A 25,772-nucleotide genomic window follows, 5' to 3' on the forward strand; every position below is an offset into this window, starting at 1 on the left:
CAAAATATGCGTTAACCGCTTTGGGTTTCGCAATGTATGTTTAACAAGGTAACTGGTTAGCGCACATGAAAATGCAAGCTATCTTGCATATATATATATATATTTTACAGTATCTATAATACGGGTTTCACTCATGCTCAAAAGTTTTACTTTCAACTTGTAATACGCACACTAGCATGGGCATGCAAAAAGATTACTTTTAGCAAAGTTTAATCTTGAGGGGAAGCGCTAAATAGCACGCCACTTGTAATCTAGCCCTCTGTCAGGCAAGGAGTGAAGTGTTGAGATCCTGCTTGGAATAATGTTTAATTGATATGATTGCATTTTTAAAGGCATTATAATAGTAGCTAAATAATAAAATTGCATGACATTGAATTTTGTGATCTGCTATGAATAGAGAATGAATATTTTAAACATTTGCAGATTGTAGACTGTTAATTCGTGATGTTTAACAATATATTCAGAAAATATAGGTTTCAAGGGTGTACAAAAATGGATATATCATAGGAATCTAGAAGTAGATGCTAATGGTTCTTTCTCATAAAAAGGTTAAAAGAACATTCTAATACATTGATGACAGGCTTAAATTTATCAGCTCAAGCAATTTCTTCCTTACTAACCATAGTTGACTATGCGTTTATTCAACACCCACAAAGAGGTTACTGAGATAATAAATGCCTTGATATTTTAATATAATAATGTTTAGTTATGTGTTGTAAAAAAAACTTTTAATATATATATATATATATATATATATATATATTGTTGCCCCTTTTCATATGAATTAGCTTTAAACATTTTGAATTTTCTAAGCTTTGGACCTGGAAAGCACCCTACAGACTTCTTGATGCTTACTCTGCATTTGTTAACTGGCTTTAATACATAACTGCAAAATAATGCAGTTTATACTAACATTATGACCAAGGCTAGCCTTGTTGATGGGTTGAGTTTGGCTATTGAAATAAAAAATGCAGCAAACACATTAAAAATTTTAATTTGTCTTGGATGATATTATTCTATAGGATCACTATACAAATGCCTTGTAATTACATGGGGGTCTATTTATCAAGCTCCGAACAGAGCTTGATGCCCCGTGTTTCTGGCGAGCCTTCAGGCTCGCTAGAAACACAAGTTATGAAGCAACGGGCTAAAGACCGCTGCTCCATAGCCTGCCCACCTGCTCTGAGGCAGCGGACAGAAATCAACCTGATCAAATACGATTGGGTTGATTGACACCCCCTGCTAGTGGCCGATTGGCTGTGAATCTGCAGGGGGCGGTATTGCACCAGCAGTTCAAAAGAACTGCTGGTGCAATGATAAATGCTGACAGCGTATGCTGTCGGCATTTATCGATGTATGGCGGAAATGGTTCACTATAGCGGATCATGTCCGTCCGCACAATGATAAATGGACCCCATGGTGTTTACTGTCCCTTTATACACCTAGGTAAAGCTCAGGAACTTCCAGCTTTGATGCTCCCAAGTGTGAACTTGCAAGGGTTTACCACATAGGGATTGATTCTAATCTTTTCATTTTCTCCATTTTTCTTTAAATAAGTTGATCACAATCTTTCTGAGTCAAACACAACTGATTGTTAACTCATGTGAGATCTCCATTTTAACACTATGGCACTTAGTACTGCCAATAATAGATGCAGATCACTGAAATAACAAACGGGTTAAAGGGGTTAATGGAATGTGTGTGTGTTTACCATTGGATAGAATGGGGTTTAGAATTTTTAAACAATGAATGACATGTGTATATGGGCATAATGGGTATGCTGGTCATGTTTTTCAAACTTTTACAAATCATTAAGAAAACCTTGTTTTCTATTTTGGTGAGATTTTCATATAAAATCAAGAAGAACAGTGTTAATTTCCATTAGAAGAAAGTGGCTGCATCTTGTTTTATTTTCTAAAACGTGATGTTAACAGTTCTTACCCTGTAAATTGTAAAAATGCTAAGTGACAAGGTTTTAAAATGAATCCAATGTTGCAGGACTCACTGTATAGACCACGATTTCCAAGTTGAACCCTCACTGTACAGACTGCAACTTCCAAACCTCAATCTCACTGTAAAGACCGCAATTCTAAACCGCTCTGTAGTGAATGTAATTTTCAAACCTTACTCTCACTGTAAAGAACTTGATTTCAAAACCTCACTCTCACAGTACAGACTGTGATTTCCAAACCTGACTCTTACTGTAGAGACTGTGATTTCCAAATATCACTCTCACTGTATAGACTGAGATTTTCAAACCTCACTTTCACTGTACAGACTATGATTTCCAAACCTGAGAGAACAGGGTTTCTCTTTGCCATATTTATATACTGTAAGTTTAAGAAAATCACACTTTTAACCAAATAAGACTTAATGACAACATAAATCCAGATCATGACAACGAGATTGCTAAGATTAACTCTATTCATAAAGATAATACTGTACATGACATGAGTGTGATTGCTAAACACCATTTCTTGATATTTAGGTGGTGATTTAAATTTTCTTGCATTTCCTGCAAATCTTGTTAGCCAGTACGAGATATCCCACCTCAATTAAGTTCTTATATATGTATAAATGTCTGGCCCAGGCAAAAGAAGAATGGCAGCACTCCAGTATCTTAAAAAGTCACTTAGTTTATTCTTCATCTCCAAAGAAAACAAACAACGACGTTTCGGGTGTTTTCCCCTTAATCATGTTGCATACACAATACAATACTGTTGCACCTTAAATACCATAAACCACTCCCACTCTGACACCTATCACACCTGTGTCCATTACCTTACCATCACCTTAGCATTAACCATACTTTGTATCTATCATGCCCTCTAGTGGTCATTATAGTATACCAACTTCCATAAATCTATATAAATACACACGGTTATAAAGGGCCTATATCATGCAGCTCATGCGTCTATTTATTTTATATTCCATCATGTATCATTAGACATTTACAAAATACATATTGAAATGAATAGAACCTCCCTGAAGATGTTATAAAAAGATAGACAAATCTAAATCTTTATTCATGCTGGTTGGTCCTTTAGCTTCTAACTTATATATTGAGTATAATTCTGGCACAGGTAGTATATTGTCTGTTGTCAGGCAGCTGGATTTCCTATTTATTTTACAGTGGTCTTTTGGATCTCAACTGCAGATTTAGATGTGCGTGTGAAAGAGAAACAAGAGTTGCAAGTTAAGTGCTGTGCTCTTGTTATTATGTTACAGGAGTGACAGAGGAGTATCAACCTGTAATCTGTTGACAATGTTGTAGTTTCCTGAAGAGTAGATAATACTGCCTATTTATAGCCTTGTAGGTGATAAACAGTAATCCATTAAAGTATGGCCAATAACGGAATCAGTCTTTGTAGGTTCAAAGGCAGTGTGCTGCTCCTTCGTATTGCAAGCAGGTTCCCTTGTGAGTGAAGTTTAGAAAGGGGTGTAACCTACAAGGTTGTAGCAGAGCTTTGTCTTGCTGACAGCTGAATGAGGTTGAAATGGGGGCGGAACAGTCTGTGTTCTGTTGTAGTGGTGTTACAGATCAGGTAAAAATCCTTTGTTCCAATATATATGTTTCCGTTCTTATAGATTTGTTAAACACTGGAAGGCGTTTGAGCCGAGGATACCGCAAGTCAAACTAAGGTATTTGTTAGTCCATAGAGGTTTAGCGTTATGTGCAGGAGTCAGCTTAGAACGCTCTGTGAAGCTGATGTTGCTAGGAATAGCGGCGTTGATTAACCAGTATTTTCAGTTAAGCATGACCTTAGGAGGGTTCAAATTAATCCTTGCATTGTCACAGGAATGTCAGTTCAATTTGGTCATGTGCAGAACGAGGAGATTTGTAGGTTTTAGCCTTAAAGGTTCTTCGATGTGGAGCCGTTTGTTAGAACAGGAAGGGTAGCTACACAACTAACCATTAATTGGCAGGTGGTGAAGGGTTGTATGGGAGTTTATAGTGAAGAATTAAAGGTATATTCATCCCCTTGTATAAAACCCTGACACCCTGACATCTGTCCAGGAAGGGACCCTAAGGTTGGGAAGTGACTATAAAAACACAGTCCCAGCACAGAGGATAAAACCCAGGATGTGACCAAAATAGTAGTGGGAGCAAACAGAAGCAGAGTTGATATCCAGGCCAGAGGTAAGAAACGAGCGGGCAAAAGACAGTACAGAATCGGTAGGCAAAACGAGTCCAGGCAAAAGGTCACAACACTTCCAGGTAAAGGCAGACAGAATCGTGGTCCAAAGGAGAGGTAAAAAACAAGCAAAGTCAGCAACAAGTTAAGCCAAGTAAGTCTCTCAGGATAATCACACTCAGGAAAAGATCCTATACACAGGCACACACAGGAAGCAGGAAGCTGTTTATATAGGCTGTTGATTGAGTAACTACCTGCAGCTGGCAGGCAGGTGGAGCCAGAGGGCTAGCCAGAGCAGATAGTAAAATTAGCAGTTCTAATGCAAAAACCTGAATCCTTCAGTGGCTCAGACAAAAGGTAACTGGCCAGAGACTAGAAGTCCCAGGATCAACTCCACGCACAGGACATGCATACTGTGCAATGCTTACATAGCCCCCTCCTCAAGGTTCCTCTCCGGTGAACCTTACAAGGACAATGAGGAAAACGTCTGTGGAATTAAGCAATCAGAAGAGGGGCATGGCGATTTTGGGCAGGAATCCAGCACCTCTCAGAGATGGGATACTCCTTCCATTCTATAAGATATTGTAGTTGCTGATTGGGAATGTGAGAATTTAATATTTTGGACACTTTATATTCAGATTTCCCATCAGCAAGTACTGGAGCAGGAGACTGCATCTTTTTGGTGTATTGGTTGCATAAAGCAGCTTACAACAGGGAAATATGAAACACTAGATGCATCCGAAGAAAGGAAGGCAACTTGAGCTTAAAGGCAGTGGGGTTGACTCGACTGTTAGTATATACTACAATATAATTTACTATTGTCTCAGCAGTAACCTCTCATATATTAGTACTATTATTATTAGAATATCGCCACAATTTTTTGTAAGTTTATTAATAACGGCTCTAACCTTCGGTTAAATATTATCTCGGCAGAGCTTTCCAATATATTAGTTTATCTCAGGGGTGCCCTCCAAATAAAATTGTTGGCATATTCCAATAATATTAGAATATGTATTATTTTACTATAAGTTCTGATCAGGTGGCATCTTTTTAAACACAGCGAATTATATCTGTCGAGTAAAGAGGATTCAGTTTGGATAAATATATACAGATTTATTAAACATTAAACAAGATACTAACAAGTGATATATCATTTGATTATACACAAAACAAACTGATACACTATGAAATAAAATATGCTATTACACTTTGTTTTAGCCCTATAGGTACAGATCTAACAGTGCAGTCATATCAATGCAAAATAAATCAGCGAAAATCAACTCTGCAGTATGTGTTACTAACAATGGTTATTTAATACAATCTTAGCCAAATATTACCATTAAAATTATGTCTTGGTAACTTAACAATACAATGCAGCCAAATGACATATAACAAAAACCTCTATAATGCTTCAACAAGTCTCAGCCTTAGGGAATATAAAACAACTAAAATTAAATATATTTAAAATAACGCCCAGGGTTTTCCTTACAATGAGCTGACTATCTATAACAAGATTTCTTGTATTGTTAGATGAATTAGATTCCTAGACAAATATAACCCAGACTATAGGGGTAAGCACATATAAAAATTGGGCCTATAATTATCTAATACAAATCTTAATAAGGACTTTAAATGCAATAACTGCTTAAATATAATTAAATATTTTTTTTTACTTCCCCACAAATATTTGCTCTCCAAGCCTCTAGTCAAGCTGTATGTTCCCACTGTATACGGTCCCACAGAATCTCTTAGTCCACAGGAAAAACAGGCAGAAGTCTCAAAGGATATAAAAAATATAAGATGGGTACCACCAGGATTCAAGGTTCTCTTTCAGGGAATTTTGGACAGAGCTTTCAGCTCACTTTCAATAAGTGTAAGATCCTTTGTGAGTGTCCTGTGTCCCAATTTATCCTGAACTATAACTCCACCCTAATCTCTAACAGACATTCAATGATGTGTGAGGATCTGCAATGCTGTGATTGGATGAATACTAATTAACTTTTTGGAGTAATGCACCCAATGTTAAGTATAGCTGGTTATTATTTTACTAACTGGCCACAAGATGGCGATTGTGACTTGTGCCATGAAAGTGAACTATTTCTTACATTTACATTTTTTTTCTTTACTTTATATTTTTGTATGTCTTTGTAGAATTTATATCTTTCATTTATTTAAAGCGATGCATTTATATCTTTAATTTATTTAAAGGGATGAGCTTAAGTTTGAAAACAGACCAAATACACTTAAATATATATATATTAGGGCTGCAACTAACAATTATTTTCATAATCGATTAATCGGCCGATTGTTTTTTCGATTAATCGACTAATCGGATAAAAAATAAATAGTTTCCTATATTTAAAATAAAATCCACATACTGAGTGTTATAAATATAAACTTCTGACAAAAATTTTACATTAAAACTACTGTTGGTCCAATTTTTTGAGCAGCAGAACAAATTTTTATAATTAAGCAAAACAAAACCACAAACTGTTTGAAAAGAGGTAGAAGTAGAAAGAGTTAGACTATCACTGTTTATAACATTCTGTTATTCACTCTTTCAGAAACTTTGCATTGAAATGCAAAATTGTCAACATGTCCACACGCTCCTGGCTGAGGCTAGTTCTCTTTTTTGCAAGCTATTTTGCCTGCATAAATAGGGTTTTGCCAATTTCACCAAGGTGGGCTATTTATCTTTGTTAGTTCTCCACCAATGCAAGGGGCCTCTTAACAAAGTAAGCCTGGACTTCATTCTGACATTAAAATATCTTGAATATCTATATGCTATGGTAAATAACCATCTATAAGGTTAGGGGGAAAAATATCTAGTCCACTCTTAAAATAACAGATATATACTTACAGAGGTTGAATTTGGTACATATTTCAATTAATTAAAAATAGAAAAAAGGGCTAAAGACTAAATATCAGTAAAAGGATACAACCTTTACACATTTATCTATAGAGTACATATATCAGCAATAGCAAGCGATCCGCTAAAAATTGTGCAAACGGGTAATAGTGACATCAATTCATATAACAAATGCCATCAATCTAGGGCTAGGTGTAAATAACAAGCTTGGCACTATATCATACAAAGCATAGTCCCAAATCACCTGATTTTATATAAACAATCCAAATTATGACACCTATTTTATTTCTGGGTTGCACATAAGACAGGAGTTATAGTGTCCTAAAAAAGTAAAAAGTAAAATGTCTGTAGACATCCTTTAGGCTAAGGGCATAACCATAAAACACAATACCATGTGCAGGAGCTCATTGGAGTAAAGCAGCTGGTACTATGCACAGACCAACTAATTGCCAACCAACTAATCGATTATGAGATTCGTTGACAACTATTTTCATAATCGATTATTATCGATTATGCCGATTAGTTGTTGCAGCTCTAATATATATATATATATATATATATATATATATATATATATATTCATGGCTTATCATGTGGTCACTGTATTTTAAAATTGGGCATCTAGTTACTCTCATCACCTCATTTGAAATAGGTATACATAGGCTTTAACATATGGAGATATATTTATATATACATCAATCTCCATATATTTCATTTATCTGAATACATACATGCATATACATTAGGGATGGGCGAATGTGTACATTTTCGAATTTCGAATGTAGAATGAATGTTATTACCGAAATTCGAATTATAAATCTGAATGTTGATAAGAACGAATATTCTTAAAAATTCTAAAATCGAATGTTATTTACAGTTTTCGAATGTCACTTTCGAATTCGAATGTTTATAATTATATCGAATGTCCACATTCGAAATTTCGAATTTAACATTTTATTTAACAAATACTATTCAGAAGTTCAATAGTTCATGTGGTAGGGCAGGAATCTAGTAAATTGATACATAATAGATACAAATATATCATTTTGAATGTTTCTATATAGAATATTGCATAATTCGAATATTACATTTAAAGAAAGCATGCAATATTCGAATTCGAAAAATTCGAATTTATATGTTTGTAAATTGTAATACAAACATATAAATTCGAATTTTTCTAATTCGAATATTGCATAATTCGAATATTACATTTAAAGAAAAAGCATTAGAAATACTATTACAATATAAATTCGAATTTTTCGAAAAGAATATTTTCGAATGTAATCATAAAATTCGAAACCGAACATTCGAAAATCGAATGTTAGAATGTTATGTATACATTTGAAATTCAATTTGAACGAACGAATGTTTTAAAATTTGTGCCGTTTTTCGAATGTTGCGAAACATTCGCCCATCCCTAATATACATACATCTACATATATTTATACATACAGTATATATATATATATATATATATACATACATACATACATATGCATACATATACACACATATACATACATACATCCATGCCCACTTATATGCATGCACAGCATTTATCACAATTTTATGTAACAATTTTTTTATATACAGTTCATACTTTAACTTTTTACATTTCCTTCCCAAACAAATGTTGTATTTTGTTTATTTTAGGGAGTAGACTATGAGGCCGATTTAACAAATGTCTTGCGGACCTGATCCGACAGTGTGGATCAGGTCCGCAAGACATTGCTGAATGCGGAGAGCAATACGCTCTCCATATTCAGCATTGCACCAGCAGATCACAAGAGCTGCTGGTGCAACGCCGCCCCCTGCAGACTCACGGCCAATCGGCCGCTAGCAGGGGGGTGTCAATCAACCCGATCGTACTCGATCGGGTTGAATTCCGGCAATTCCTGTCCGCCTGCTCAGAGCAGGCGGACAGGGTTATGGAGCAGCAGTCTTTGTGACCGCTGCTCCATAACTTGTTTTTCTGGCGAGTCTGAAGACTCGCCAGAAACACGGGCTGTCAATCTCCGTTCGGAGCTTGAATAATAGGCCTTTGTGTCTGAGCTGGCCACTAAGCCAGAAGGCATCCTGTTAACATATGAGTGAGGGGCCATTTGTTTGTAATTCTATTCATTATAATATGAGTTGTTCTCAGACAATAGATCTCCATTCTATTGATAACCCCCCCCCCCCCAGGTAACTCTTGGGCACATGCTTTTGTTATGTTTCATTGTTATCTTATAAGTCATGGAGGTGTGGTAAATGTTAGCCAAATCCTCCTTTTAAAGCATTTGGGTTTGTTTAATTAAAATACTAGATCGAAAACGAGGGACAAAGGGTCTCTTTTTGTGTTATCAAACACCCCAGGTGACTTCCTCTGGAAAGTTAACTCTTGGACAACATATGATCCAAGATTAATTTTAAATACATTTCCTGTATCAAAGTAATTGTTCTTCTAAATAGATCAAATAATCCTTCTGATATAGACAACTCCCCACAAATGATGCAACACGACGGAGTATGTGGAATGGACCGACGAACCTGAGACCTAATTTAGCTGAGGGTTGTTTGAGTTTAATGTGTTTAGTGAAAAGCCATACCAAATCTCCTACCCGATAATCCGGAGGTACTCAGCGTTTTCGGTTAGCAGTCTTTTGATAATTGTCATTAGTGAACTGTAATACCCGACAAATGGCTTTCCACTGTTTTTGAAGTAACTGAGTTCTGTGGTCTGCAGCAGGTACCCCAGTGGACTTATGTACGATAGAAGACGGTCCAAGCAACTCTAGCACGGTAGGCTCCAAATAGGTAAACCGGAAATACGTGGAGGACGTCCAAATGTAACACTGATTTCCTGGAGCGCTGTAACAGTGTAGTAGATGAACCACTCTGCAATGATAAATATCAAGGTAAAAAGATGTAGGCACTGCAACAAGGTGCTTTGAAAAAATCCATTAATTTGTTGATAAAAAATCAATGTAAATACAAATGTTTATGGAATAAACAGACTGACAGACAGGCAGTTGGGACAAAGACAGATGACACCTTGTTGCAGTGCCTACATCTTTTTACCTTGATACCCCAGTGGACTGTAGTTCCAGAGGAAAGTTTTTTGGTTAAAAGCCAAAAGCAGCCAAAAAAGGTGGCATTCGGTGGGCAGAGTGATAGGTAGAATTATGACAGAATTCAGCCAAAGGTGGTAGTTCAGTCCAATTGTCATGGGTGGCTGAAATATAGTTTCTTAAGTAGGCTTCTAGATCTTGATTTACTCTTTTGGTCTGGCCATTAGACTGCGGGTGGTAGGCAGAAGAAAGAGAAACTGTAATTCCTAGATTTTGGCATACAGCTTTCCAGAATCTTAAAACAAACTGAGTACCTCTGTCAGAAACTATATTACTGGGTAACCCATGGAGTCGTATAATTTGTGATATGAAGCAAGTTGCTAACTCTTTGGCAGATGGAAAGTTCCTCAGGGGTATGAAATGTGCCATTTTGGAAAATCTATCCACAATTACAGTGGTGTTTCCTTTTGAATTAGGTAAATCTGTGATGAAATCTATACTCAAATGTGTCCTCGGTTGTTTGGGTACTTGTTAGTAGTTGGGTACTGAGTGGATGTAACAGTATTTTGACAAGGAATCTTATTGGCCGAACAATGAGTACAAGCTGAGACATATTGTTTTACATCAAGGGACATAAGGCTGAAGTTGTTGGAGCGTCTTTTCAATGTAAGGGTGACCAAATAGTGTACTGTCATGAGCTCATTGTAACAGAGTCTTTCTCAGGTTTGGTGGAACAAATAATGTGTTAGCGGGTGTAGCAGGTGGTCTTTGATTAATTTGTGCATCCTGTAATTGTTTAAGCAAGGAAGTGGAAATGACTGCAATGACCTGTTGTGGTTTGAGGATGTCATCCATAGGTTCTTCCAAAGGCTCATCAGGAAAATATTGTCTTGAATGAGCATCTGCTTTTTTATTTTTGGAGCCTGGTATATATGATAGGTTATATTTGAACCGGGAAAAGAACAGTGACCACCGGGCTTGTCGGGCTGTGAGATGTTTGGCAGTTTGTAGATATATGAGATTCTTGTGATCAGTCAAGAATGGCATGGATGTGCCCTCAAGTAAGTGTCTCCACTCAACTAGGGCCACTTTTCAGATCTTGAGAATTTCTTTAAGAAGAATGCTAGAGGGTGTATTCGTCCGGATTTAGGATTTCTCTATGAGAGAACTGTCCCTGCAGCCATATCTGAAGCATCCACCTCCAAAATATACTGAAGGGAAGGATCCGGATTTTGCTGATTTTGGGCTGTACTGAAAAGCTACTTAAGTTTCTGAAAGGCATCCATGGCTTCCTTGGGCCATGTCTTACAGGAGGTGGATTTCCTGGTAAGGGACACAATGGGTGCAGTGATGGTAGAGAAACCCCGGATGAAACATCTGTAGTAGTTAGAAAATCCCAGGAAGCGTTGAATACCTTTTAGGGAGGTAGGTTGTGGTCATTGCTGGATTGCGAATAATTATAAAGGGATCCATATCAAATCCAGAGAATGAGATGATATAACCCAGAAAGGGAATCAAAGATTGGTGAAAAAGGCATTTTTCCAACTTGGCATAGAGACGATTCTCCCATTGTCTTTATAGTACCAATTTGACATGCTGTTGATGCTCACTCAGGTTCTTAGCGTATATAAGTATGTGTCTAACTAAATTATAATGAACTTATTTATAAAGTCCCGAAATACTTCATTAATAAAACGATGAAAGCATTACTGAGTCCAAAGGGCATTACTTGGTATTCAAAATGCCCTAGGCGAGTGTTGAAAGTGGTTTTCCACTCATCTCCTTCCTTTATGAGTATCAGATTATAAGCCCATGTAAGTCTAATTTGATATATATCGTGGCATCTCTTAGATAATCAAAAAGTTCAAGGATGAGCGGAAGAGGGTAAGAGTTCTTAACAGTGAATCGGTTTAATTCCTGGTAGTCTATACAAGGTCTGAGACCCCCATCCTTCTTCTCAATAAAGAAGAACCCAGCCCCAGCAGTGGAAGAGGATGCATGGATAGACCCTCACTCAAGATTTTCAGAAATGTTCTCCTCCAAAGCTTTGGATTCAGAGTGAGAAATAGGATAGGTCTACCCCTTAGGAATAGGTGCTCCAGGAAGCAGGTTGATAGCACAGTCCCATTCTCAATGTGGAGGAAGGATCTCTGCATTCTGTTTGGATAATACATCTTAGAATTCTGAGTACATATCTGGAAGTGCCGAGGGGGAAATAGAGGCAAACTGTGTAGTGTGGTTCTTTTTTATAGGACTTGACAAACACTGGTTAAAACAAGTAGCACCCCATGAAGATAACTCTCCTGTAGATGGAAAAGATAGGGTCATGTTTCTTAAGCCAGGAGAGACCCAAGATGACTGGAACATGATGAGATGAAACTAAATCAAACATTTCTGTGTGGAGTACTCCCACTGTGGTGATAAGGGGTTTGGTCTGCAGAGTAATCACACCTAATCCTAACAGCTGACAAGAAATAGTTGAAACGTAAGAGGGTGGAGATTTCTCTTGAACTAGTAGGCCTTGAGCAGTAGCAAAGGTATTATCCATAAAGATTCCTGCTGCTCCAGAATCAATTAAAGCAACAGTTTGTACTTTGGTGGTGGCATAATGAAGAGTTATTTTTAGTAGTATTCTAGACTTGTTGGAGAGTATTGTTTACTTAATTCTGCCCTCCAAAAAAATAAGCCCTGGCTCTTTACTGGTCTGGTAGGACAGTCTTTGAGTAGATGACCTTTTTGACTACAACATAGGCAAAGGCCTAGGTTACGTCTGCGTCCCTCTCAGCCTCAGAAATATGGATGGAACTGATTTCTATAGGTTCCTCAGGAGGAGGAGAAGATACTGCAGCAGGTGGAGAACTGAAGTGAGCAGTCAAGCGAATCATAGGTTTACAGGTTCTTCAGCTGCGGTCCTTTTCCATTTGTCTTTCCTGATGTTGTGAGTCTAATTTAATTCAGAGTGAGATAAACTCCTCAAGGGAGTTGGTATGTCTCTATATACCAGTTCATACTTTATACGTTCACAAAGACCTCGTCTGAATGCAGCCTTCATCGCCCCGGTGTTCCAGTCTGTTTCTGCAATTAGTTTACAGAACTCTATAGCATATAGGGCCATGGACTCTGAACCCTGTTGCAATTCTAGGAGTGAGTGCTCAGACATAGCTACTCTACCAGGCTTGTCAAAGACAACTTGATTAGCAGAGTTGATTCAGAGTTCTGTACCACTGGGTAATTCTTTTACAGGAGAGGAGAAACCCTTTAATAATGATATAATAAAGGTAACTTCTGCATCTGAGGTAGAAAACGACTGTGGATCGTTCTTGAAGTGCAGGCAACATTGATCGAGAAATCCCCTACAATCATCTGGAGTACCATCAAATTTTTCAAGGAGTGGTAGTTTAGGACCTGGAGCACAGACAATGAAAGGAGTGATTGGTTGGGAAGCAGCTGGTGCAGATTAACTGGCTTGGCAGATAGCTTTAAGCATGGAAGTGAGGTGATCCAATTTTGAATCCAAACTCTCTAACTGTGCAGCATGAACTCCAAGCAACTGTCCCTGATGACTCACTTCCTCAGGGTCCATGTTGGCCTGTGAATACTGGCACAAGTAGTATATTGTCTGTTCAGAAAGGGACCCTAAGGTTGGGAAGTGACTATAAAAACATAGTCCCAGCACAGAGGATAAAACCCAGGACGTGACTAAAATAGTAGTGGGAGCAAGCAGAAGCAGAGTCGATATCCAGGCCAGAGGTCAGCAACGAGTAGGCAAAAGACAGTACAGAATTGGTAGGTAAAAAGTAACAAAGTCCAGGCAAAAGGTCAAAACACTTCCAGGCAAAGGAAGAGGTCAAAAATAACCAAAGTCAGCAACAAGTTAAGCCAAGTAAGTCTCTCAGGATAATCAGACCCAGGAAAAGATCATATACACAGGCACACACAGAAAGCAGGAAGCTGTTTATATAGACTGTTGATTGAGTAACTACCTGCAGCTGGCAGGCAGGTGGAGCCAGAGGGCCAGCCAGAGCAGATAGTAAAATAAGCAGTTCTAATGCAAAAACCTGAATCCTCCAGTGGCTCAGGCAAAAGGCAACTGTCAGTCGTATAGGATCAGCCCAGGATTTAACCCAACTGCTAGCGTGAAAAGTAAAACACATGCTAGCACACTGAGAAATATCCAGGACGTGACCCACTCAGGAAACAAAATAAGCAGGATACAATTTCTTCCCAAAAGAAATAGCAGCTCTGTATATTTTCTTGAGAACTGAATTGATACTCAAGTGATAACGGTAGACTTCTTTTAGTAAGATTACCTTTAGGTAGTTGAAAGGAAAAAATGAAAATAATGTCTCTTTAACCCCTTAATGACCACAGCACTTTTCCATTTTCTGACCGTTTGGGACCAAGGCTATTTTTACATTTCTGCAGTGTTTGTGTTTAGCTGTAAGTTTACTCTTACTCATTTACTGTACCCACACATATTATATACTGTTTTTCTCGCCATTAAATGGACTTTCTAAAGATACCATTATTTTCATCATATCTTATAATTTACTATAAAAAAAAATATAAAATATGAGGAAAAAATGGAAAAAAAACACACTTTTTCTAACTTTGACCCCCAAAATCTGTTACACATCTGCAACCACCAAAAAACACCCATGCTAAATAGTTTCCAAATTTTGTCCTGAGTTTAGAAATACCCAATGTTTACATGTTCTTTGCTTTTTTTGCAAGTTATAGGGCAATAAATACAAGAAACTCTTTGCTATTTCCAAACCACTTTTTTTCAAAATTAGCGCTAGTTACATTGGAACACTGATATCTTCCAGGAATCCCTGAATATCCCTTGACATGTATATATTTTTTTTTAGAAGACATCCCAAAGTATTGATCTATGCCCATTTTGGTATATTTCATGCCACCATTTCACCACCAAATGCGATCAAATAAAAAAAATTGTTCACTTTTTCACACATTTTGTTACAAACTTTAGGTTTCTCACTGAATTTATTTACAAACAGCGTGTGCAATTATGGCACAAATGGTTGTAAATGCTTCTCTGGAATCCCCTTTTTTTCATAAATAGCAGACATATATGGATTTGGTGTTGCTTTTTGGTAATTAGAAGGCCGCTAAATGCCACTGCGCACCACACGTGTATTATGCCCAGCAATGAAGGGGTTAATTAGGGAGCATGTAGGGAGCTTGTAGGGTTAATTTTAGCTTTTTTTGTAGTGTAGTAGACAACCCTAAGTATTGATCTAGGCCCATTTTGGTATATTTCATGCCACCATTTCACCGCCAAATGCGATTAAAGAAAAACATTTTTTTTCACAATTTTAGGTTTCTCACTGAAATCATTTACAAACAGCTTGTGCAATTATGGCACAAATGGTTGTAAATGCTTCTCTGGGATCCCCTTTGTTGAGAAATAGCAGACATAAATGGCTTTGGCGTTGCTTTTTGGTAATTAGAAGGCCGCTAAATTCCGCTGCGCATCACACGTGTATTATGGCTAGCAGTGAAGGGGTTAATTAGGTAGCATGTAGGGAGCTTGCAGGGTTAATTTTAGCTTTAGTGTAGAGATCAGCCTCCCACCTGACACATTACACCCCCTGATCCCTCCCAAACACCTCTCTTCCCTCCCCCACCCCACAATTGTCCCCGCCATGTTAAGTACTGGCAGAAAGTCTGCCAGTACTAAAAATAAAAGCTATCCTTGATAAAAAAATGTTTTAAAAAAAGGCATATTTACATATGCTGCTCTGGAGGATCCCCCCTTAGCCCCCAACCTCCCTGATACCCCCCAAACAGCTCTTTACCCATCCCCCTCTAACTTATTAGTAGCCATCTTTGGTACTGTCTGCCAGTACCCAATTTATAGTAAAATATTTGTTATTATTCTTTTTTAAAATAATTTTCTGTAGTGTAGCTTGCCCCCCCCAAAAGACCAACCCCCCACCCCCTCCCAGATCTCTTAGATTGACATAATTTAGATATATGTGGCCCTCACTGCCACTTTTCTCCCATCATTTTTCTGTAGTGTAGCGGTTCCCACCCGCTCCCTACCCGTTCCCTATCCGCGCGCGCACCCGACGTTCCCCCCCCACAATCCCGCCCTCCTCCACATCATACGGCCCATCGATGGCCGCCCACCCGCCTCCCAGACTAGCTCCCACCCACCAACGAAACAGGCCATCGATGTCCGTTGCAGAGAGGGCCACAGAGTGGCTATCTCTGCATCGGATGGCCAAGGGGGGTTATTGCAGGATGCCTCGATGTTGAGGCATCACTGCAATAACCGGAAAGCAGCTGGAAGCGAGCAGGATCGCTTCCAGCTGCTTTCCAGACCGAGGACGTACGCCATACGTCCTCAGGTGTTAAGTGTATTTTTTTTGAGGACGTATGGCGTACGTCCTTGGTCGTTAAGGGGTTAAACAGGTCTGCAATAAAAATAATAAGTGTCCCTTAAAGCAGGTTTTGCAACAAACAAATGATAAGCGTCCCTTTAAGTAGGTTTGAATCCAACAATAAATAAATGTTCCTTTAAACAGGATTGCAACAAATAAATTATAAGCGTTCCTTTAAGCAGATTTGAATCCAACAAAAAAATTAATGATCCTTTAATCAGGCTTGCAACAATTAAATAAGCGTCCCTTTAAGCAGATTTGAATCCAACAAAGTAATTAATGATCCTTTAAGCAGTTTTGCATCAAATAAAAGATAATGACCCTTTTAGCAGGTTTGCAGCAAACAAATAATAATGTCCCTTTAAACAGGTTAACAGCAAACAAATGATAAATGTTCTTTCTTTTTTAGCAGATTTGCAACAAACAAAACATAATGTCCCTTTAAGGAGGTTTGCAAGGATTGAGGCAAATAGCAAGGTCAGACAGGAAAAGGTTAATATTTCCAGGAGAGCAGATTGAGGGTCTAGGCATAAGCAAGGTCAGGCAGGCAATAGTCGTTATCCAGAAGTCAGTTTGTGGGTCTAGGCATAAGCAAGGTCAGGCAGGCAATAGTCGTTATCCAGAAGTCAGTTTGTGGGTCTAGGCATAAGCAAGGTCAGGCAGGCAATAGTCGGTATCCAGGAGACAGTTTGAGGGTATAGAATAAGCAAGGTCAGGCAGGCTATGATCAGATACAGGTTTCAGGAATAAAGTACTCACAGCACCGGAGACAGGTTAACAAACGGGCCCCTAGTAAGATCTCCCGCCGTCCTTTAAAGGCAGGGGAGATGGGCCGTGACATCAGAGGGAGTGTCCGAGAACGCGTCACGTTGCTAGGCAACGTGACATAATGCAAACAGAGGAGATCCGGGAGCCGCAGCGACACGGCGATGAACGGAGTGAATCATGACAGCAACTGGCCAAAGACCAGAGGTCCCAGTATCAACTCCAGACACAGGAAATGCATACTGTGTGTAATGCTAACAAATTCATGCTGTTTTACCTTTTTGTCTCTGTTACCCCCATATCTGGGTACTTCTATTTGATCAATAATTTGGAATCTTAGCTGCGAAACATTATGTCCCACTTGTAAAAAATGCTCAGCTTCTGGGGATTTAATATTTTTGGTGTTAATGTTCGATTTATGTTCAATAATTCTGTCCCTTATTTGACGGGTAGATTCACCTATATAAATACGGGCACAAGGGCATTTAAGAAGGTAGATAGCATAAGTTGAATTACATGTAAATTATCCCTTTATATCAAATTTATTTCCTCTCTTTGGATCGGTAAATGAAGATCCCTTGATCATATTATTACAATTTGAACAGTTTAAACAAGGGAAACAGCCTGTATTCTTCTTCCCAATAAAATATTGTTTACTTGTTTTTGTAGAACCAATATCTGCTCTAATTGTTGTATCTTTTAAATTTTGTGCCCTTCTATAGGCTGCCATAGAGGGTTGCTGAAATTCCATAATTTCTGGATTGCAAATTTGTAATACATGCCAGTGCTTGCATAGTGGCTTTTGTACCAAATTTAAAGTGATGTGTTGTGTAGCTGTATTTAATGAATCAAACCAATGCATATAGGGACCCAATGTCGCCCAGCCATACCCCAAAGATATTTTCGATATAGCACCACCAAGTGGCACCATATTGCAAAAACAATTCATGTTGGTAGACCAAAGTCTCCTCAAAAATATTCATAAATATATTTGCGTATGTAGGGGCGACATTGGATCCCATAGCAGTACCTTGTAGTTGTATATAGAACTGATCTTGAAACAGAAAATAGTATCTTAAAATAATATCCAAGAGCTGCAGGATAAAACCAATCTGCCTATTGTTATACATACCAGATTGTATCAATGTTTTTTCAACTGATTCTAGTCCACTAGAATGAGTGATCAAGGTGTATAGGCTAGACATCTAAGCGGAATAGAATACTTTTATTTATTTTAAAGATCCTAGGACAAATTTATATGCAGCTCCTGGATGCCCAATTGTGTCTAGCACTGGCTCTATTCTCTGAAACATTTCAATATAGTTAGATTGTATTTTAAGGCAATTTGTAATTGAATCATCTTCCTATATTCAGGATACAGGAGACTTTCTAACGCCTAGATTTAGAGTTCTGCGGTAGCCGTCAAAAGCAGCGTTAAGGGGTCCTAATGCTGCTTTTGGCCGCCCGCTGGTATTTAGAGTCAGCCAGGAAAGGGTCTAACGCTCACTTCCAAGCCGCGACTTTTCCATACCGCAGATCCCCTTACGCCAATCTTTTCAATGGGATCTTCCTAACGCCGGTATTAAGAGTCTTGGCTGAAATGAGCATTAGACCCTCTACCGACAAGACTCCATCCGCAGAAAAAAGTCAGTAGTTAAGAGCTTTCTGGGCTAATGCCGGTTCATAAAGCTCTTAACTACTGTGCTCTAAAGTACAATAACACCCATAAACTACCTATGTACCCCTAAACCGAGGCCCCCCCACATCGCCGCCACTATAATACATTTTTTAACCCCTAATCTGCCGACCGCACATCGCCGCCACCTACATTATACCTATGTACCCCTAATCTGCTGCCCCTAACATAGGCGACACCTACATAATATTTATTAACCCCTAATCTGCCCCTGCTACCTTACCTACACTTATTAACCCCTAATCTGCCGACCGGACCTCGACGCTACTATAATAAAAGTATTAATCCCTAAACCGCCACACTCCCGCCTCGCAAACCCTATAATAAATAGTATTAACCCCTAATCTGTCCTCCCTAACATCGCCGCCACCTAACTTCAAGTATTAACCCCTAATCTGCCGACCGGACCTCGCCGCTACTATAATAAATGTATTAACCCCTAAAGCTAAGTCTAACCCTAACCCTAACACCCCCCTAAGTTAAATATAATTTTATTCTAATGAAATAAATTAACTCTTATTAAATAAAGTATTCCTATTTAAAGCTAAATACTTACCTGTAAAATAAACCCTAATATAGCTACAATATAACAAACCTACTCTAAGCCCCCTAATAAAATAAAAAAGCCCCCCAAAATAAAAAAAATTCCCTACCCTAATCTAAATTAAAAAAGTTAACAGCTCTATTACCTTACCAGCCCTTAAAAGGGCTTTTTTTGGGGCATGCCCCAAAGAAATCAGCTCTTTTGCCTGTAAAAAAAAACACAATACCACCCTCCAACATTACAACCCACCACCCACATACCCCTACTCTAACCCAAACCCTCCTTAAATAAACCTTAAATAAACCTAACACTACCCCCCTGAAGATCTCCCTACCTTGAGCCGTGTTCACCCAGCCGGGCACCGATGGACCAAAAGAAGACACCCGGAGCGGCAGAAGTCTTCATCCTATCCAGGCAGAAGAGGACATCCGGACCGGCAGACATCTTCATCCAAGCGGCATCTTCTATCTTCATCCATCCGACGAGGAGCGGCTCCATCTTCAAGACCTCCGGCGCGGAACATCCTTCTTCGACAACTACTCGACGAATGAAGGTTCCTTTAAGTGACGTCATCCAAGATGGCGTCCCTCGAATTCCGATTGGCTGATAGGATTCTATCAGCCAATCGGAATTAAGGTAGGAAAAATCTGATTGGCTGATTGAATCAGCCAATCAGATTCAAGTTCAATCGGATTGGCTGATCCAATCAGCCAATCAGATTGAGCTCAGAACAGCCAATAGAATGCGATTTAAGGGGGGTTTGGGTTAGAGTAGGGGTATGGGGGTGGTGGGTTGTAATGTTGGGGGGTGGTATTGTGTTTTTTTTTACAGGCAAAAGAGCTGATTTATTTGGGGCATGCCCCGAAAAAAAGCAATTTTAAGGGCTGGTAAGGTAATAGAGCTGTTAATTTTTTTAATTTAGATTAGGGTAGGGATTTTTTTTTATTTTGGGGGGCTTTGTTATTTTATTAGGGGGCTTAGAGTAGGTGTAATTAGCTTAAAATTCTTGTATTCTTTTTTATTTTTTGTAATTTAGTGTTTTTTTTGTTTTTTAATTTAGTTTAGTTTATTTAATTGTATGTAATTGTAGTTAATTTATTTAATTAATTTATTGATAGTGTAGTGTTAGGTTTAATTGTAACTTAGGTTAGGATTTATTTTACAGGTAATTTTGTAATTATTTTAACTAGGTAGCTATTAAATAGTTAATAACTATTTAATAGCTATTGTACCTAGTTAAAATAAATACAAAGTTGCCTGTAAAATAAATATAAATCATAAAATAGCTACAATATAATTATTCATTATATTGTAGCTGTATTAGGGTTTATTTTACAGGTAAGTATTTAGCTTTAAATAGGAATACTTTATTTAATAAGAGTTCATTTATTTCGTTAGAATACAATTATATTTAATTTAGGGGAGGGTTAGGGTTAGGGTTTGAATTAGCTTTAGGGGTTAATACATTTATTATAGTAGCGGCGAGGTCTGGTCGGCAGATTAGGGGTTAATAAGTGTAGGTAAGGTAGCGGCGACGTTGGGGGGGCAGATTAGCGGTTAATAAATATTATGCAGGTTTCGGCGATGTTAGGGGCAGCAGATTAGGGGTACATAGGTATAATGTAGGTTGCGGTGGTGTCCGGAGCGGCAGATTAGGGGTTAATAGTGTACTGCAGGTGTCAGCGATAGCGGGGTCGGCAGATTATGGTTTAATAAGTGTAAGGTTAGGGGTCTTTAGACTCGGGGTACATGTTAGGTTGTTAGGTGCAGACTTAGAAAGTGTTTCCCCATAGGAAACAATGGGGTTGCGTTAGGAGCTTAACGCTGCTTTTTTGCAGGTGTTAGGTTTTTTTTCTGCCCAAACTGCCCCATTGTTTCCTATGGGGGAATCGTGCACGAGCACGTTTTTCAAGCTAGCCGCTACTGTAAGGAACGCTGGTATTGAGAGTTGAAGTGGCGGTAAATATGCCTGTACGCTCCCTTTTTGGAGCCTAACGCAGCCCTTCAGAGAACTCTAAATACCAGTGTTATTTAGAAGCAGCGCTACAAAAAAAACATGCGTAGCTAACGCACCCCTTTGGCCGCAAAACTCTAAATCTAGGTGTATGAAAGTTAGAAAATATTACAGTTCCAGTGAATAAAAGTATTCTATTCAGCTTAGATGTCTCTAGCCTATACAGCTCGATCACATACCCAAATATATTTATGAATTTTTTTGAGGAGACTTTTGTCAACCAACATTCATTTTTTTCGACAATAATTTTTTTTTGACAATATATTTGGGGTATGGCTAGGCAGAATTGGGTCCCTATATACATTTGTTGATTTATTAAATACAGCTACATGACACATCACTTTAAATTTGGTACACAGTGAGGAACATATTGACTTCTTGGACACGGCTATGATTAAACAGGAGGAGCGTTTAATGATTGATCTTTATGAAAAGAGTACAGATAGGAATAGCCTACTACATGGGCAAAGTGCAAACCCCCCGCATTTAAAAAAAGTATTTGCCAAGAAGTCAATTAATGCGTGTTAGACGCATAGGGACCCATTTAACAAGCCTCGTAGGGAGCTTGTGGGCCCGTGTTTCTGGCGAGTCTTCAGACTCACCAGAAACACAAGTTATGGAGCTGCGGTCTAAAGACCGCTGCTCCATAACCCTGTCCGCCTGCTCTGAGCAGGCGGACAGGAATCGCCGGAATTCAACCTGATCGAGTATGATCGGGTTGATTGACACCCCCCTGCTGGTGGCCGATCGGCCGCGAGTCAGCAGGGGGCGGTGTTGCACCAGCAGCTCTTGTGAACTGCTGGTGCAATGCTGAATACGGAGAGCGTATTGCTCTCCGCATTCAGCGAGGTCTTGCGGACCTGATCCGCATGTCGGATCAGGTCCACAAGACCTTTCTTAAATAGGGGCCATAGTCTCAGATGACAACATTGCTAGAAATAGATTGCAAGAAATGGGGCAATCCTTTATCAATAAGGGAAATTACCCCCATTTTGTTCAGACAGAGATCTCTGATATTTTGAGGGTCACCAGGTGAGAATTACTGACAGATAGAAAAACAGATAAAGTAGCAACACATCTGTACATAAGAGGATGATTTTTTTCTGGGGACTATCACTGTATATTAAGCAGAGAGATACAAAAAACACTATGCAAGCACTGGTATATATACAAATTTGCAATACAGAAATTATAGAATTTCAACAACCCCCATGGCAGCCTATAGAAAGGCACACAATTTAAAAGATACACTAATTAGAGCAGATATCGGTTCTACAAGAATAAGTAAACAATCTTTTATTAGGAAGAAGAATATAGGCTGTTTCCCTTGTTTAAACTGTTAAAATTGTAATAATATGATCAAGGGATCTTCATTTACACATCCCAAGACAGGAAAGAAATTTGATATAAAGGGATACTATACATGTAATACAACTTATGCTATCTACCTTCTTAAATGCCTGTGCACCCGTGTTTATATAGGTGAATCTACCCATCAAATAAGGGAAAGAATTATTGAACATAAATCGAACATTAGAATCAAAAATAATAAATCACCAGTGGCTGAGCATTTCTTTTACAAGAGGGACATAATGTTTCGCAGCTTAGATTCCAAATGATTGATCATATAGAAGTACCCAGACATGGGGGTAACAGAATTTTTTTTCTAAAACTGCGTGATTTATACAGGATATATAAGTTAGGACCAGCAGGCATGAATAAAGATTTTGATTTGTCTATCTTTTTATAACATCTTTGGGGAGGTTCTATTAATTTCAATATGTACTGTATTCTGTAAATGTCTAATGATACATGATGGAATATAACATAAATAGAGGCATGAGCTGCATGAATCCCTTTATAACTGTGTGTATTTATATAGATTTAGGGAAGTTGGTATACTATAATGAACCTAGAGGGCATAATAGTTACAAAGTATGGATAATACTAAGGTGATAATGGACACAGGTGTGATAGGTGTCAGAGTGGGAGGGGTTTATGGTATTTAAGGCGCAAGAGTATTGTATTGTGTATGCAACATGATTAAGGGGTAACACCCGAAACATCGTTGTTTGTTTCATTTGGAGATGATGTTTGAATAAACCAAGTAACTTTTTAAGATACTGGAGTGCTGCCATTCTTCTTTTACCTGGATTATCTACCTGGACTTTTGTGTGAGGTCCTGAATGGCATGTGCACCCACTGGATACACAGGTGCTGGTTACACTTTTCTTTAAAGTAAATGTCTGTCCCACCCAGTAATAAGAGACTATACAATAGTGTTGAATATTGTTGTAATAAATCTAGACCATATATTGATAAATACATCTAAAATTGTGTCTTTGGCCATTTCAGAATATATTGCACATGCACAAGAAAATAGAATGTTTCAGAATTATCTTGGAATACTTTCAAATATGTCAGAAGTCCAGTTCTGCACTTTATCAACACCCTATGGAGCCGATTTACCAAGCAGTCAATCGGCCCCAATGCATCTGTTTCTGCACGAGCCTTCAAGCTCGTCGGAAACAGGAGTTAAGAAGCAGCGGACATTAATCCACCCGATCTCATATGATCGGGTTGATTGACACTCCCTGCTAGCAGCCGATTGGCCGCAAATCTGCAGGGGACGGCATTGCACAAGCAGTTCACCAGAACTGCTTGTGCACTGATAAATGCTGACAGCGTATGCTGTCGGCATTTATCGATGTGCGGCGGACAATGTTAAATCTATCCCTTTGTGTGCTGAATTTGTTGTTTCCATTTTCATGCTGAAATAAATTGCAAATCCCGTTCTCAGGAGGATTATGATTGCGAAAGCATTGCTCTGCATGCATTGTATTAAATTTTCCCAATATGGAAATGTTGTAGCTTGTATTGTGATCACTCAGAAATGGGAAGATTAGAATCTACCCCACAGTTATCTAGGGTTGGTAATAAAAAAAACATCTCCTAAGAAAGCATGTCATTTTTGGATTAGAATTTTCCTTTTAAGACATGATGATTAAGTACACAATAATATATGCACTTAGTTCACCTTAAATCACATTTTCCGAAAAGCTATAATAATTCCTCTATTTTTTTCTAAAATGTTAAAATGTTATATTCTCCTTCTGGATGATAAGGAATGTCTGCTCTTTGGCATAAAAATAAATTACAGTATAAACAAAATAACAATTAACATTTTATTTATTCATATCCTTTCTTACATATGGATTAGATTGCTAACCAGTATACTTTTTAACATCTAGCAGATTTTAATTATGCGAATATGAGAGTTTGAAACATTGTCATAGTATGTGCTAACTGTAACACCTCTTATACGCATATCAGCAGACACTGTTTGAGTAGAGAATTTACAATGGTTCACTGAGATACAAAATTACGTAATATAGATCTATTGCGGGACCATGATTTTTTTGTGTGTAGTTTTGTAGTTATGTGACATGAAAATAGTTTTTCATAATGGACTCTTTCATGTACTCTATTTTATACTGGTGAATTGACCTTGAATGCATCCCATGATATTGCTGTTTTTTTATGTGTGTTTGTTTTTACATTAGATTTTGTATTTTATTTTAGAGGACAACATATGCAAGGGTTTCTGGTTACAGTAACCTAACACCGTATTTACAAAAGGACTTGGAAAGCAATTTTGATGATTGATATATTGGGGCCTATTTATCATATGTCTGTCCGACCTGATCCGACACTGCGGATCAGGTCCGACAGACATCGCTGAATGCGGAGAGCAAAACGCTCTCCGTATTCATCTTTGCACCAGCAGCTCTTGTGAGCTGCTGGTGCTACGCCGCCCCCTGCAGACTCGTCGCCAATCGGCCACCAGCAGGGGGGTGTCAATCAACCCGAGCAGGCGGACAGGGTTATGGAGCAGCGGTCTTTAGACTGCTGCTCCATAACTTGTGTTTCTGGAGAGTCTGAAGACTCACCAGAAACACGGGCCTTCAAGATCCGTTTGGAGCTTGATAGATAGATAGAAGCAATGGGTGCTTCTTTTAGGGTAATCTGTGGATGCCAAACATAAAGGGGTGCCACATAGCCTAGTATTGCCAGTAGAATTATGTAATCAATACAAATTTCAAGATAAACTCACATTTAGTATTGCACCTATGAAGAGTGGTGCAAATAAAGCAGGCTGGAATCATACAGTCACCCAGCAGACAGGTCTTACATGGTACACCAGCAGTGTGGATAGTAATCCTCTGGAACTTTCTCTCCAAGAGAGGGTATGGGATGATGTATATTTTATTTTAATAATTTAAAACAA

At 38.4% G+C, this 25,772-nt stretch overlaps 1 protein-coding gene across 1 annotated transcript in view; it reads left to right on the forward strand.

Moving 5' to 3' along the window:
• Positions 1-25,772, forward strand: part of SHANK1 (SH3 and multiple ankyrin repeat domains 1) — a 639,575-nt gene that overhangs the window by 289,663 nt on the left and 324,140 nt on the right. Inside the window, 1 exon segment of the mRNA XM_053691067.1 lies at positions 931-942. Coding sequence (XP_053547042.1) covers positions 931-942 — 12 coding nt within the window.

This window comes from Bombina bombina, chromosome 8 (genome assembly GCF_027579735.1).
Source record: "Bombina bombina isolate aBomBom1 chromosome 8, aBomBom1.pri, whole genome shotgun sequence".
NCBI lineage: Eukaryota > Metazoa > Chordata > Amphibia > Anura > Bombinatoridae > Bombina > Bombina bombina.